Genomic DNA, 16175 nt, shown 5'->3' with positions numbered 1-16175 from the left:
CTAAAAGCTGCCGAGTCACCACTAACGTAGACATCCAATACAAACAGCAATTGAGTGAGAAATATAGGGAGACAGGACTTTGCCTGGCTTATATCGGCCTTTAGTCATTGTTGTCCCGCTTATATGCGTTGTCGCTGATTCCCCGTCGCCGCTTGTGAGTTCTCATTGGCGGTCCACAGGGAAATTTAGACTCTCAATATTAAAGGCACTGCGGAGACAGTTACCTAAAGTTGACGCCGGTACGCGATATCGTATTTGTTCTGCAACGCTCTGGAGGCTGGGGGGAAAGGGGGGGGGGGGGGGGGCGGCGTTGTTCTTGTACATTGAAGCTTCAGAGCGCCTCAGTTTACAAGGGAGCTCCTCGCGACCCGGCGTCAGCCGCTGTGCTTTTTACTTTTGACAGAGCATCACGACTGCGCTGCATTCTCTTACTTTATGTCGCCTCCCCCCCTCCCCCAGCCTGACTGTTTATTGTTTGATAGCCATCTTGTTTTGCTTTTAACTCATTCGCACTGACCTCGCGCTGAAGATGTGTGCACCCAACGTGTAACTTGCATTGCCTGCACACCCTCCCAGTTTGTTTTTTTACGTTTTTGGCGCATGTTTGCTTCTCTTTTTGTTTCCCCGGTAGAAGCACAGCTACATCTGCCCTTTGAATAACAAACACGAAGTGCTGAATCACCGCTGCGCAGAGGACATCGTGCCGATTGACATAAAGTCTCTAGTAAGTCGACCGCCCTCAACTAAACAACTAGGGAGCGGTGGCGCTTCTGAGCGCCTCCGCTAGAGGACGCGCAGTTAGCGTCGCCGTGGTGCGATGTGTGTGGCCGGTACATCAGTTCTCATGCCTGGGGCCGTAATTTGAAACGGTTGTTCGTGTCGTTGCATTTCGCTGCCTCTTTGCGATAGGACGGACTCGCCATTGATCTTTGAGCCGGGCAATGAAATTGCTTCCTGGGTGTCAGCCCTGACGTTACAATCGGTAGCCCGCTGAGCGGCGGCAAGAAGTTTAGAAATATGAGTCAGGAAATGAACCGTTCCAAAATACAGCCCCTAATTCGGATCGCTCCAAAGCCTAGAACGTCGGGATATGATCAGCCTGTCGAGACCTGAACGTGCAGTCGTTCTTGACCTTTAATAACGTTCTTGGCAAGTGACATTTAATGCAACGCTGTTGGTTTCTATGCACTGCCTTTCTCTTTGCTGGCTGGACACGCTTGCTTTTAAGAGATGTAGCGTTGCGGAAAGCGCTATAGTCTTAAGCTGTTACGGACGGCTGTAGTTAAGGTTATGGTAGATAAGCCACTGCACGCTTCTTTATGCAGCTGCTCCGTAACATGCAGTTGATCCAGAGGCGACTAGAAGAGAAGCAACTGGGGCACTTAGTTTCGCACCGAACGTTTGGACCCTGCTCAAATTGGTGCTGGTTGCCCCTTCGGAAACAGTCGCTATGGCGGTAGAGTTCGGTCAACTCACTTAGTCCCTGAGGATTTACTCCCGTGCCACATTTATTCCTTTCCATTTTGTACTGCTAAGTTCTATCAGGTTCGATCGACAGTTAGAGATGTCGGTGACGATACGGAATGAGTCACACTCTCAAGAGCTGTACACGTCAGGCAGTTGGTGCGAGAGGCCATGCTTGAGTGTTTTCGTGGTCATTAAACTGGTAGCTTCTACAATGAAGGCAGGAGGGTAGTTTCAATGGTATAGCCCTGTAAGTAGAGTATGTCTAGATAGGCGCTTTCGCGCAAGCGATTTGCAATCAGAAAAAAGGCAGATCGCGCGGCGGCCTGGTGGCTTAAGCAACAAAAGCACACCTTATTAATAAATTATAAATAAATACAGGGCGTGAGCATTCGCTTTATCTACTCAAACTATTACTGGTTTAAGAGCTCCACATGCTCCCCTCAGTAAACAAACCATCCCTGACAAGTCGGCGGCTTGTCTCTGCCATGATAGTTTATTTTCCTTTTTACCTTGACTCGGTGACGTCGCAGCGTCGCCATTTTGTTTTTCATAGAGCAAGGCGAAAGGCCGCCGCGCGTTTGTGATAGGCTTATCGTGCACCTGCTGTGGTTTGCACTGCTGAAGCTACGCGCTGAACAATAAAATGGCACCCGTGTCGTCACATGACAAGCCCTTATCAACGCTGAAAAAAAAAAAAACTCAGATCTCAGGCTGCCTTAATGGCATTCGCTTAGGGTTAACGATGTCTTGCCTGCCTAGTGGCTAGCATCCACTTGCCCTGCATTCACATGCCGCATGACCGTATTGCTGTGGAGTGCCCTGAATCATTTATTTATAAAACTGAAACTCACTTTAATTAGGATAATACATCTCCGCAATGTTCTTGCAACGTTTCTGTGATGCATCATGAGAGGAAAATCTGCCGAAGTGTTTAGTTTTCAATCACGCCTATAGTCCGATACAACTCAAGAACGAAGGGGATTTTTAACCGACAAAGGACCTTCTTCCAGCCAATGGCGTCGGCCGATTCTCATTACCCCGCTAGCGTGACAATGCAGGGAGTGGCAGAAGAAAGGGGACAGTTCCCTCCCTGCATTGTTGGGCCGCTCCCTGCATTGTCAAGCTCGCAGGGTCATCAGAATCGGCCGAAGCCACTGCCTGGAGGGGGGTCCTTCGAGGAGGAAAAGCCGATTTGTTCTTGAGTTGTATCCGACCATAATCATGCCTGATGCTCTCGCTATACCTATACTACCTTTAATTATGATTCCAAGCATAGCGCTTGTCTGTGCATATTTATGTTCTCACTCCTGCATGACTATCGTCCCAAAAAATTTGTTTCAGCATTGAGAAATGACTAAACGAACTGTTCCTGTTACCGCGCAGCTGTTCGTATACATAGCGCGCGCACAAGCTGGCAGATTACGTGAATCACGCGTATGACTTTTCTCCGTCGAGATTGACAGTGACAGACCGCGCAGAAAGCGAGAGACTCGGTTGCGGACGGACAAGTGGTTAGGCGGCTGCAGCTGCACGAACGACGATGCTACGTCGGACGCCAGCTGCGGGCTCGGCGCTGTGGTCTGAGAGTTTTCAGTTCGCGCTGTAAGCGCGAGTGCGTGTGCGTGTTTGTGCTGTGCGCGGACATTTTTAGCCCGTGTTCGAAGAACCGCGTCGTTGGTCGAATCGCTGAGCGTCTCTTTTTTTTTTTCCGTGCTCTGTCTCCGCAGAAGTCGAGCTTCACGAGCAGCTCCCACGAACAGGAGGAGCAGCACAGTCATCACGAGAACAGCGGCGTCATCGAGGAGGTCAAGATCGACAAGCAGAGGCTGCAGAACAAGTTCAACAAGGTGAGGATCTGACCCCCCCCCCCCCCCCCCCCCCCCTGCAATGTCTGCAGCGCGTGTGATTCGAAATCAGGACAACCAACCGGTGGTCCCTTACACTCTAAACACAAAGGAGTAAAAAAGGGAGTAAGCTGTCATCCATTGCGCACTCTTTTATAAAAGGGAGTGCTCTAGAGGACAGATTACATCCCTTTTTAATCCCATATATGTGTATTCTTGTTTATATAGAGTGTAGGGTAACGGAGTAGATTCCGAGAGAAGGCAATCATACCAGGGGACGGCAGAATCAGGTCGGTGGATGAGACTATATAGTCGGATACAACTTAAGAGCCAAGCGGCCTTTCCCCGTCAAACGACGCACTTCCAGTCAATGGCGTCGGCCGATTCTCATGAACCTGCTGGCGTGACAATGCAAGGACCGGCGTGACAATGCAGGCAGGGGATATATCCCGGACCATAGAAGGAGGGTGACTATCCCCTTTCATTGGCCACTCCCTGCATTATCGCGCTAGCAGGCTCATGAGAATCGGCCGACGCCATTGGCTGGAAGGGGGTCCTTTGACGGCGAGAAGTAGCTTATAGTTCTTGAATTGTGTCCGACTATAGGAAGCCTGCGCGAATAAGGTTGCCGCAGCTGCCACTGGACATGGTGAGTTGGAGGGATATGGAAGCTGTCTTTTTTGTCCCGCAGTGGGCGCAGTTAAACGGCTCCTGCTGGTGCTGATGATGATGATTAACCTCTGCTGCAGATAACGCTCGTTATCGTTGGCCCGATCGTGCCTTTCAATTTTAGTTTGAAGGAGAACCTAACCGGGGACGGTTCAAGGAGAGACGGGGATATAAGGTTATAATTCGTTATTTAATAAAGCGCTTGTTCTGTTTGTCCTGTCTGTCTTCGCTGTGTTAAGCTATGAACCGGTGCCAACTTGTCGAAATCGCAGCCCTAAGTAAGATTAGGAAATATACGGTAACACAGTGACCGCGGTTGGCACCGGGCAGGGTGAATTGAAGATCAGTGTGAGCGGTTTTTGTGCAGCAGTGGAGGCGCCCAGCTGACCATGATGATGATTCTGATGCGCACTTCACTTTCCACCGCACTAGTTGGTTCGACGTACTTGTAAACAGCATGGTTCATCAAAAAAAAACAGTTCGTGGCGAAAAACGCAGTGCAAGTGCTTGCGTGCATATCTTCATCAGCCCTTATTTCCATATGAAAGCTGCTGTTTACTGTTGTGCTTCTCGTTGTACAGGTATAGCTTAGCACTTCAGAGGAGTTAATTAAATGTCACCCGAATAAACCCTACCATTCATTCCCGTTCCCCGTTGACCGTTTGCGTGGAGTCCTGGCGGAAACAATGCAATTAAATTCTTCGTCTTTCTGGCACGCTTCACATAAGTCTAGCCCTCACGTGACCAGCCATTGGGCAGCGGTAGAATTTAGTGCAAATGCTGCAAAACATGCAGTATGCGCTCACGTATAGACGCTGCAGGTTTTCCCCTTTCGTTTCTCGCCACTCTGTTTTACGATGCAGCTTGACGTTATCTCGTGTTCTTCAGTTATCCATGCGTGGTGTACAGTAAGACGAGAAAGGCAACTTTGGTTATAGCGTACAACAGCAAGTTCCAAGGCAAATAACACGGAAGGAACAACAACTAACCTCTGTAGAGTGTTGCTGACAGCTGTAGATCTTCTAGCGTAGACGGGAAAGGACGTAGTAGTGTGACCGTCGTACTTGGCGCGAGCTTTCTTTTTTAAATGCTCCGGAAGAGTGTTTACCCCGTTGGTTGCATTTTAGGGAATAATAATAAAATGAAGGAGTCATAAATACGACAGCAATAATAAATAGAAAAAGGGAGCCACCGCACATGCCATGCTCGAAGCAGATAATTATAATCCTGTTAGAGTCGATACCTGCTTATTACCCGATTATATTATCTAAATTATCTCATTAACTAATAATTTCTTAATTATCTGCTTTTCTCATGCCACGTCCAGAGCAGGTAATTGCATTCTGTTAGAGTCAATACTCACTAAACCGAAACATAATCGGTGGTGACAGAAAATAAGGCGGAGAGATGAAGGTTCAGACATTAGCGAGGGCAGAGGGGGCGTAGTCTGCTTAGGACAGGATAATTGGCAGCTGTGGTGGTTAGCCCCGTCCTTCGGTAAGCTTGGTTAGGCTGATGCTAACGTTGAGACGCCTGTGGAAATAATAGTAGCTGTGTAGTACTTTGCAGTATAGGGCCACAGTCAAAAAAGACAACAGAAAAATTCCTGCCGTCACAACAAATTTTCTGTAATGTTTTTGAACAAAAACTTGTAGTTAGAACAGAAATTTTTGCAGTAGCAACAGAACATTGTGTGGTTACTGCAGAAAAGTACTCCAGAAAGAACTACAGTGCGACAGAAAGATCTGTCGTTACCACAAAAATACAAAATATTTTATCGTAGTTTTTCACGGTTCTGTCGTTTTTTCTTTCACAGGAATGTGCTGCATGTGCAAACGGTACGAATACCGAGCATCCATTGCTGATCTGGGACAATCTGGAACGCTTAGCCTATGCAGTTACTTTTTTGGCGTCGTTGAGGACTTTGGTTGCAAAAGCACTCCACTTGTTGTGGGAGAATGCAAAATCACATCACTAAAGCTGCCATCTTGGTGTCCTCATCTTTAGCCCGAGTCGATTCGAGTCGAGTCGAGTCGAGTTGGCCCGGCTGAGTCGAGAGCTGCTTCTTGGCACTTTATTTTCTCGCCAAATTTTGTGCGTTGGGTATAAAGAAAATAGATTGTTCAGATGACTGTGTTTAATCCGAAGCATTTAGTGATTATCAGTTCTCCGCAGACTTAATCGAAGCGCTCATGACGTGCCTCTTATGATGTCGTTATTAATCCCAAGAATGCGAAGAACTTAACTTGATAGTTTTGGCGAGCAGGCGAAACTTGCGGACAGGTGGTACTGAATACGCAGGCTGTACTGCACATTGTAGAGCGCACGACTACTGATCCGGAGTTCCGGCGTTCGAACCCGACCGCAGCGGCTGCGTTTTTATGGAGGAAAAACGCTAAGGCGCCCGTGTGCTGTGCGATGTCAGTGCACGTTAAAGATCCCCAGGTGGTCGAAATTATTCCGGAGCCCTCCACTACAGCACCTCTTTCTTCCTTTCTTCTTTCACTCCCTCCTTTATCTCTTGCCTTACGGCGCGGTTCAGGTGTCCAACGATATATGAGACAGATACTGTGCCATTTCCTTTCCCCCAAAATTAATTCTTCTTTTTCTTAATTATTATTATTATTATTATTATTATTATTATTATTATTGCAATGCTAGACGGAAAGCTCACTTTACAGCTAATTTTATAGCATTTAGTGCCGCATATGTATTCGGTTTGGTTTATGGTTTGAATTTATGGTGTTTAACGTCCCAAAGAAACGACTCAGGCTATGAGGGACGCCGTAGTGAATGGTTTCAGAAATTTCGACCACCTAGGGTTCTTTAGCGCGCACTGACGTCGCACAGTACACGGGCCTCTAGAATTTCGCCTTCATCGAAATTCGACCGTCGCGGCCAGGATCGAACCCGCGTCTTGCGGGTCAGCAGCCGAGCGCCATAACCGCTGAGCCACCGCGGCGGCTGCAAATGTATTCTCTGGCGCACACATATATGTAAAGGTAACACCGGTCTTGTGCCTGGAGCTGATATACGCACTATGCTTATACAACTGAGGAGGAGGGGGGGGGGGGGTACAGGTGCGACCAGTACAGCGAGATCAGGGATCACACGAACGCAGCATCGCGTTATTCCGCGGAGGACACTAACAGGCTTCGAGCCGTAAAATGGTCAGTTCGTACCAGAAACTGAATTCAAATAACCAAGAACTTTATGTATAGTAACATTCTACAAAACTTTCGAGTGCAGGATTTTATTTAGCCGGTCAGTTGACACCGCTTATTCCTTCAGTATGACGCTTAGCCTGCATATAGCCTCCGGCAACCACCTCAGCCTGATTGTTTGTGAGCATCAGTAACTAGCACCTGTGCTGGGTCTTTCTTCCTCAAAGAAATTTCTTTAGGCGCTCTGTAGACTGTCAATAGATGTTTGTCACTAAAGTTTATAGACTGTCTACTGACAAGTCCTATAGTCTAGTCTATGGGCAATACAAACCTTATAGGCAGTCATAGGCAATTTATAAATGCATGGCCATACACATAGACACTCTACAGGCTGTGAACACACAAAATGAAATATCTATGTGAAGGCAATAGAGTCTATAAGTACTGTGCAGAAATTCTTTATGCCAGTTTTATAAATGGCCTCACTCGATATACTGTACAGTCGCGGAGAAAATTTTGTGGCTGCTGGTGCACAGGAAAACAGAAACAAAAAGCTATTTCAGCCCGCAGAAACAAACCAAAACTGAAATGTTCACTTAAAAACCTTCAAGTATACATAACAAGTCGTCGGTACTCTGTTTCAAGGAACAAATACCAGCTGTCTGAGTTGGCGAGAAAACGCAGCATTTTTTTTTTCGCACACCTGCATCACATAATGTTCTGTCCCCGGCTACTCACTGCCGAGAGTCCATCTGATAGTCGGCCCAGCCATAAAACGGATATGCCGGCTAGAGCTTCAACCTCCGCCCACAAGAACAATGGAAACGATGGGAGCGCGTTTTCCCGCTAGCGACTGCAGCTAGTTCGTTTAGTTCACACTAGAGAAGTGGGACCTACGTTGTGAATGTGTCACACCTTACAGACGTACAGGTCGAAACAGTTTAAAAGGGAGAAGTTACACCGCAGGTTATACCCGTTATAGTGCCTAAAGGTGTTAATAAAGTAAACAAGAGGAACACGTCGTTAGCATGCAGTCAGGCGTGAATGGGAAGCAAACACTTCCTCTAGCCAGTTCTGTGGGCAGTTGGTTTTTCTGCAGATGCACGATTCCTTTGATATTTTTTTCTAGTTCGGTTAAGTTTTCAAGTTAAAAATTAAATTCGTCTCCTCGTTGCGACCGAAATTTTCCCTTTAAACATACTCGACATTCTCGGACAAAACTTTAGAAAATTGAAAAAATGTAAGATACTGTTATGGAAATATTGAAGGTTATGTTTCAGTTTTCTGATATGTAGCAAAACCTTTCTTTTAAAGTGTTTCCAGCGAACGCATCGAACAGTTAAGACTGTCATAGAAAACCAACGGGGAACGCTTTTGACCATAGCAAAAATCTTGGTAGAAAAAAGAATGCAAGACTGCCGTCGGGTGATCTGAGGATATATTGATTGTTGTAGTGAAATCTCACCTTATACGAAAAAATTGCATTCATAAACGAATTGAAGGGTATGCATATGCGAAATTTACAGTTTGGTGCCACGCCAATGAGTAAACGTTGTAATCATTTTCGGGCTGGGGTAGCTCTATAGTATCCATTTGAAACACACACACACACACACACACACACACACACACACACACACACACACACACACACACACACACACACACACACACACACACACACACACACACACACACACACACACACACACACACACACACACACACACACACACACACACACACACACACACACACACACACACACACAAGCCCGTCCCTGCCCCGCCCTCACTGAAGGGCGTTTTCGTTAAAGGCCTCGTCTCCTCTACAGACGCGGCCTGCAGCCACTCCGGATACAACGCGTCTCCCGTCCGTCAAGAGCGGGGCATCCGGAAACGCACGCAGAGCTCGTTTCCGTGCTGTGCGCGCACCGTCTCGCAGCGAGAATGAATGTAAACCACTCGCCCAAACAGTGTACGCACACGCACCGATTGCGACTGCCGCGACAACGGCGGCGGTGCCACGCACATCGCGAGTGAAACCGAGCCGCCGAGATGCCTGCGGCGTCTGCCCCGAGGCACGTCTGGTTTCCGTCGCGAGTACCGGCTTTGGGTTACCGTGTCGCTCACGCCCGCGCTCCGGGCTGTTCACTTCCGCGGAGGGCCCTACATAGTGGCCACTGAGGCTGCGGTGCGGACGTGAGCCTGCCCTATACAGCCGTTTTGTCCCTTTCGCTTCGTCTTGTTTCGAACACGGGAAGCCCTCTCGATCCATCGTCCGCTGAGTGTCCGCGGTGTCCAGAAGACTATATGACAGTGGTCATGGACGACCTGTGGGTGATGACGGTCGTGTCCGTGATAGCTGGATGTGCGGCCCTTGTTGTCTGGCTGCTCTTGCGAACTCGAGTTGGTGCCAGGGCCAGGTCGGTGCCTCGTGAGAAGAAGACGAGTGTGGGTGTCCTTAGGAGTTCCAGGAAAGGGTCGGCGTGTCGGTCCCCAGTCGCGAACGGCGTGGTCCTCCATGCTCAGGCAAGTGAGTGTCCTGTCCCGAGTCTGTGGCCCGCTGTCGCTGCTGTGATTGTCGTTTTGCCTCGCAGCTTTGACTCCTGCATTTGCAGCTGTTGTGTTTAGTTAGTTTTGAATCCTGCATCTTCCGCTGCTGGCAGAGGAGGACAGTGTCCTAAAACTTGCTGCGTAAAAAGTTTCTAAGTTGCTCGGCTCTCGGTTCGCGAAGTATGAAGGCACGCGACGTGGTAAACGCTACTGCCAACACAGATGCCACCTCCTCGTAGGATAGCGCAGCAGGGCTTGTACTTTTATAGCTAGACTAAAAAGAGCAGGTTAGAAAGAATTCTCAGTCAGCACGCAGATACTGCTTGTGAGCGCAGCTGTAAATGCGCACTCTGAATCTTCCTCAGTATAGCAAGAGAATTAAAGCAGAATAGTGGCATGTAATGGGAAGAAATGGCCTTTTCTTTTGGGATGCCTTTTTTGGCACAGAAAAGGGGAGAGGGAATGTATCCCGCATTGATTAGCGAAAGCTACGCATCGTGGAATGCCCATGAAAGCGGGGGCTCATAGGTTAGTCAGCTGCGGCCTGGCCCATATCTCCGTTGTGCATAACGGGACCAGTGAACACACACGATAGCATCAGGTGAAGAAAACAAGGCAGCACTGTCCTGCGGACTTCTTCACCTGGTGCCCCCGTGTTTGTTCACTGGTCCCATTATGTATGGTGCTCACCAACCAGCCTGCATGGTTACCTTGTTGCAGCTCATATCTCCTTCTCTGCAACTTTATGGGTTGTCTAATTCTGCAGAATCTAACGCGCACGAAGCGCAGGCTGAACAGTGTAAAGATAATTTCTAACTATTTAATGTGGAAAGTTGGGCAAGTTGGTCAACATTCGTAATGCATCGTCGGGGATTTTGAGCGTAAGAAAGTTTACCGTACACGTTTTCCGGCGAGAAATTGGGCGCCGACTATTTCAGGTCGCTCCATCCCGCCATGGTGAGACTTTGACAGCACGTCCTCGCTTTCGGTGGCCTGGAATTTTCTTCTGCGGTGTCACGTAATTAAGGTCGGCCGATTCACCCCCGCATTAAATGGAAACCACACCCCGTTTACTGCCCCGACGATGTTCCTCGTTAAACATCTCCGCCTACACCTTTTGTGGGATGTTGCACTATCTTGCACGAAGCATTTGACTCATGGTTCCGAGGTTGTTTGTTTTCGCAGTCAGCTTGAAATCATGCTCGCGCTATATCTGCACACGTGCATCCTCTTGGCTCTTCGTGAACAGCTGACGCGCGTCCTCGTTAGGAGACGACGCGAGTTCTGTTTACATTGCATTCGCAATCTCGAGTATGCCTCGCGCATTTCAAGCCTAAGGCTCTTTCGTAAGCTCGTCAGGGTTTGTGTAGCATCAGGCACTCGCCTGTATTTCTGTCTGCCGCGTAGCCTTGAACTCATACTCTTCAGTCGTCTGGCCGCTAAAGAACAGGCGTGGGCTTTTATAAACACGCGGACACGTGAAGCGTCGCCCACAACTGATATACCCTGAGACGGCTCCAAAGACAACACCGGCAGTTGTAGCCATAGCCGTGGCCATCACTCTGAACAAGGAATACGGCTATATTAGAGTAAAAAGTGGCTAATCTGTCCTCTAGCGGCCTCTCTTTTTAAAAAGGAAGCGCGCTAGAGGACATTTTACTCCCTTTTTACTCCTTTCTGTTTGGAGTACTATATAATCTCTCTGAAACGGCGTGTTTTCAGACATCTGCTTCTAGCAGCGTCCTCTTGCAGCAGAGGACAGAGCCGACCCAGTTCTTACGGGAGGAGTTATCTCCGGAAAGCCCCCTTGACGCGTAGACAGTGGCGGAGTGTGTCCCCTTCGCGCCTGTCCCGCGGGGCGGCACGCTTGCTCCGTGGTCCGAGACGTGAGAGCAGCACGGCTCCTGGGAGTTTAGGGTTGTCTCGCTTGCCGACACCCCTGACGGATACCGTCGCGACGCCGCTTCGTTTTAGAACACGGGCTTGGCCGTCGTCCAGCCGTTCAGGTTGTGGCCTGTTGCGACACGGCCCGTTTTTCCACGGAGCTCTTGAGTGAGTTGCCGCTGCGCCGTTCGTTTTCTTGTTGCCGGCTTCTTCTCTGGTGTTCGGGCCTGGCTCTGCGTAAATAGGTGCCCTGGGGGAGAGAGTGAGTGACGGGGACCGCGATCTACTGCAAACGCTGCAAGCTCATTATGGTTCCTATTGTGTTCGGATATGCTCGAAAGACCCGAGAAAAAGTTCAGTTTCTCGGCTTTAATCGAGATATATTTCTCAACTCTGGGTGTTTCCATAATGTACGCAAAAATTCTGCGCACGAATATATAACAGCTCTTTCTCTCTGACCTTTCTCCGTGCTCTATGCTACTGGTCTCTGGGCTTTCGGAGTCGCCGCGGTGGCTGAGTGGTTACGGCGCTCGGCTGCCGGCACGAAAGACGCGGGTTCGGTCCCAGCCACGGCGGTTGAATTTCGATGGAGGCGAAATTCTAGAGGCCCGTGTGCTGTGCGATGTCAGTGCACGTTAAAGAACCCCAGGTGGTCGTAATTTCCGGAGCCCTTCACTACGGCGTCTCTCATAGCCTTAGTCGCTTTGGGACGTTAAACCCCCATAAGCCAAACCAAAGCAAACCATCTGGGCCTTCGGAAACACACAGCAACGTCTTAAGGCGCATATTTAATTGAAGCATGCCCGAGTGAATGCGTATTTTGAATCCGAATTACAAATCGTATCCTGGTAAAGCGCGATAAATTAGAAGTTTTTGGCAGTGGGTTTTTGGTAGGCTGGCGGACGAGATTAAGAAGTTTGCGGGCATACGGTGGGCGCAGCTGGCAAAGAAGAGGGTTAGTTGGATGGACATGGGAGAAGCCTTTGCCCTGCAGTGGGCGTAGTTAGGGTGACGATGATGATGATGAACAGGAAACTTTTGAGACAAAGCAATCATCGCGAAGGGCTGCTCATAGCACCCCTTTTGTTACACAGTTCTTGAAAGTCTGACTTGTGAGCACAGTGAGCACTCTATGACTGCCTGTGGCATTTAGACTGCAGAAGTGACGCGTTTTGTGAGAACTCTACGAAAGGCAGGTACGCATTGCAATGTATGTGTGGTCTGACGAGGATACAATTAAGTCTAGGACGGCTAATAATCTTTTGGGTTTGGTGGCCGCCGTACAGCGGAAGAGGGGTTTTATAAAAAGTCCTAAACGGCGTTTGGATTACAGTTAGATGACAAAGAAACCGGATATTAGGCAATATAAAATGCATCATCATCGCAGTTTAGCGTCCTGCATGTTCGACTACGAGAAATGCACCGTAGAACTCGCAATTACAGAACGTAATATACACAAGCTAATAGATCATTATATGCAGTGCGAAAAGTCCGAAGAAACAACGGAACATATTTTATCAGAAACTCGCGGTATTTATCCAGATGCCGATGCCGCCATGACCAGCATCTGTGAGGCATTATGCGTTAAGGATTACAAAGCTAGCGTGTACAGGCAACTTTCACTCAAGAACGAACGTTGTTGTTATTTCTGGACGTAAGTTTGAAATGCGCCATGGGCTTTATGGATGTAAACCTATTCAGAACAGAGGAAAGAAGGTCGTACTTTACTCATAATTATGGAGTAATTCTTGCTGCAGTGCGAATAACGGGTTTCCTTTTACATTGGGGCTGTCTGTATTTTTCCGCCGTGGGCAGTCAGCAAAGAACCGGTTAGAAAATACATGGCAGTGAGGAAATGAACATAGGAGACAATTTTTTTTGTAGCCTTAAAGTTCCAGAAGCCTTTAACTGAATGAAGGGAGAACCTTAAGACAATAATAGTTAATGCTACACCAAAATGAGGTGATAAGAATTACGAGCGTGCAGGCGCCCGCCACAACTCCGTTTCGAAGCGGACGCTACTTTGTGCATACCCTGCACTTAGTGCCGAGAGTCGGTCATTATACGCTCTGTACTGAGCCGTCTAAATGATCTCCTGCTGGTGGAGACGAAAATCCTACAAGCGGGACCACTGCTCCGAAGGCCTGCTAAGCACTGCTCCCTTTCCTGGGGGCGTTGTGATTGCACAAGAGGTTATGGCTTTGCCGCACGCAAGTCTTTATCTGTCGTCCTCTATACCCCCATTTCCCTGCCTTTACATCTACGGTACGGTGCTTGTTTATCATCAAGTTCGCCGATCGCGGACGAATCAGTGTCTCGTGTTTCGTTCATGAGGTGACACATGTGGCTTTAAGCAACAAACTGTCACCCCTGGTGTGAGCACCTGTGTTTCTTCACACGGCGTTTAATGTGCACGCCCTTGGGTTCTCCATTTTTGCTGACAACAGTGTGCAGGACCTTTTTTTTTTTACAAGAGAACTTGTGGAGCGATGCACCGGCATGCTTTAAAAAAATTCATCGCAGCGTTTTTTTTTTCTCCGAAAGCTTCGGGTTCTGTTCCTGCCGGTTGTGACGTCATAAGATGAGAGTGCAAAAGCGCCACAAGTCACGTGCGCTTCACGTAACAGTGACACGTTCGCCATTCCATCGTCTCCTGCGAGTGCTTGCGCCCTACTTCAGAAGATTGAATGTTTCGCAGTAGACGGTGAAGCGGCTAATGGGTCACTCTTCTATGAGCGCGCGTGAGGACTCCATCACAAGAGTTGTTCAGTGTGCACGGAGATCGCTTCCCCACAGGCGATTTTTTTTCTTGCATTTCGCATCCATTGAAACGTGTCTAGCACGACCGTAATCGAACCAACGATCTTGGGCTCGGCAGCCGAATGCCGCAGCCACTGAACCAAAGAGGCGTATGGTCCGCCGATTGGTCGAATAAGAAAAGAGGCACAGCTATATAGCTGCACTTATTTAAAACGAAAGCTATCCTGGCCGCGAACTTGCGATTTCGCCGTGGCGGTGCTCCGAGGAGGCACATGACGCCACAACGCGCGCCTTGCCGTGGAGCCGAACCGGTCTGGCCGGGCCGTCTGCGGCTGGCGCACTCGGTGCGAAGTAGAGGCATGCTCCAAGGCTCCGCCAGTGCGTTCAGAGTGCGCCGAAACCGACGAACGTGTTAACGGTCTTGCTTTGGCCGGCGTGACGTCGCCGTGCAGCGCGCGTGTGTTACGCCGGAGTATAAACGCGCCTTAACAGAGCCTGGGCTTAACCGCTAACCAACGTATTCAGTAGCGGCATCTATGGGAGCCACTTAACCACCCCCCCCCCCCTCCGCACACTCACTAAACAAAAAAAAAACCTGTGTCGAGGCTCGGAATCGAACCAGGGCCTTTGGCGTTTGAGGCGGAGACGCTACCACTCCGCCACGACGGCTTTTTGTCTTTATTGCCTGTTTTGACAACCGCCACGACATCTCAAGCTTTAACCATGAATAAAGGCGCATCTAGTGAATGCACTCTTCCGATGCAGAATTCTCCGCGCTTTCGCTACGTATATCCTGGCCTAACAGAGCTAGGCCATCAGCAATTTTTGCCTTGCACTTTAAGCAAAGGAATATAAAGGAAGTGAGGTGCCCTCTAGCGCACCCCCTTAAATAAATGAATAACGAATGCCGTCGCCTTCTTTTTTCCCTCTCTCGCTTTGTGCAGATCAAGATCGACGAGAGCAAGTGCTTCTGCCGCAAGTGCGGCACGCACGTCTACCCCGTCGAGCGCATCATCGCAGAGAAGAACTTCTACCACAAGAACTGCTTCCGCTGCAAGGAATGCAACAAGCTGCTCTCGTGAGTGGACCGCGCCTCTGTTGCGTTTCCTGTCAACTGCCAAGAGCATACAGGGCGTTTCATTGTATTCGATACGCAGCTTTTATTTTTAAAATGATGCGGCTGTCGAGCATCGCTTTTACACGTTCAGTTGTCTGGCCAGCCGGATACTTTCTTCACTCATATTGGAGTTAATTGATGAATTAAGTATATAACGCCTTCGAAATTCATTAACAATGCACCTGCACTGAATAAAATGAAGCACCCTGTATATCACGTTACAGTTTAGTCGTGGCGTATGCCGCGAGTGAAATTGGACCAGATATACGAAGTAGTCAGGGGTCTGACTGCAGTCCATCTGGTCGAGGATGGACATGAGGATAAAAAGGAGAAAGAAACACCGACCGCTGATGAAAGATAAATGTTCGATGCATGGGTGCCCGTTGCCTGCAACGGGCATACGCGTGCGGAAAGGTACTATCACTGTGGTGGTTAACCGTGTTCCTGGCTCTCTGAATAATCAAAGATTCGAGACAAAGATAATATTTCAGATTTCGGAAATAACCTTTGCCTGCCGACACGAATCGTTGGCCGGTGTTAAGGGACTGCCACGTTTATTGCGATGGTGTTCAATATATACGAAGCGCTGATCAGGTGACTTTTGTGATAGTGCTGAATGTCCGAGCAAAAGAAGCGTGCTTGTTCTTATCGACAGGCTGACGTCACATCTTTCCTTTTTTTCAAGCTAAGTGCATTCGTAGGAACTCTACAACAC

The 16175-nt window shown here is 48.8% G+C and overlaps 1 protein-coding gene across 22 annotated transcripts in view; it reads left to right on the top strand.

Annotated features, from left to right (window-relative positions):
- The window catches only part of LOC144110768 (uncharacterized), a 193919-nt gene that overhangs the window by 104765 nt on the left and 72979 nt on the right, over positions 1-16175 (top strand). For 12 of the 22 annotated variants that reach the window (XM_077643851.1, XM_077643849.1, XM_077643845.1 and 9 more), the window contains 3 exons: positions 632-724; positions 3195-3314; positions 15288-15421. In XM_077643851.1, coding sequence (XP_077499977.1) covers positions 632-724; positions 3195-3314; positions 15288-15421 — 347 coding nt within the window. The remainder of the gene's footprint in view (positions 1-631; positions 725-3194; positions 3315-15287; positions 15422-16175) is intronic. The other 10 variants (XM_077643855.1, XM_077643853.1, XM_077643850.1 and 7 more) reach the window with 1 other exon arrangement.

Source organism: Amblyomma americanum, chromosome 11, assembly GCF_052857255.1.
Source record: "Amblyomma americanum isolate KBUSLIRL-KWMA chromosome 11, ASM5285725v1, whole genome shotgun sequence".
Taxonomy (NCBI): Eukaryota; Metazoa; Arthropoda; class Arachnida; order Ixodida; family Ixodidae; genus Amblyomma; species Amblyomma americanum.
This window is presented reverse-complemented; position numbering and strand designations above follow the sequence as displayed.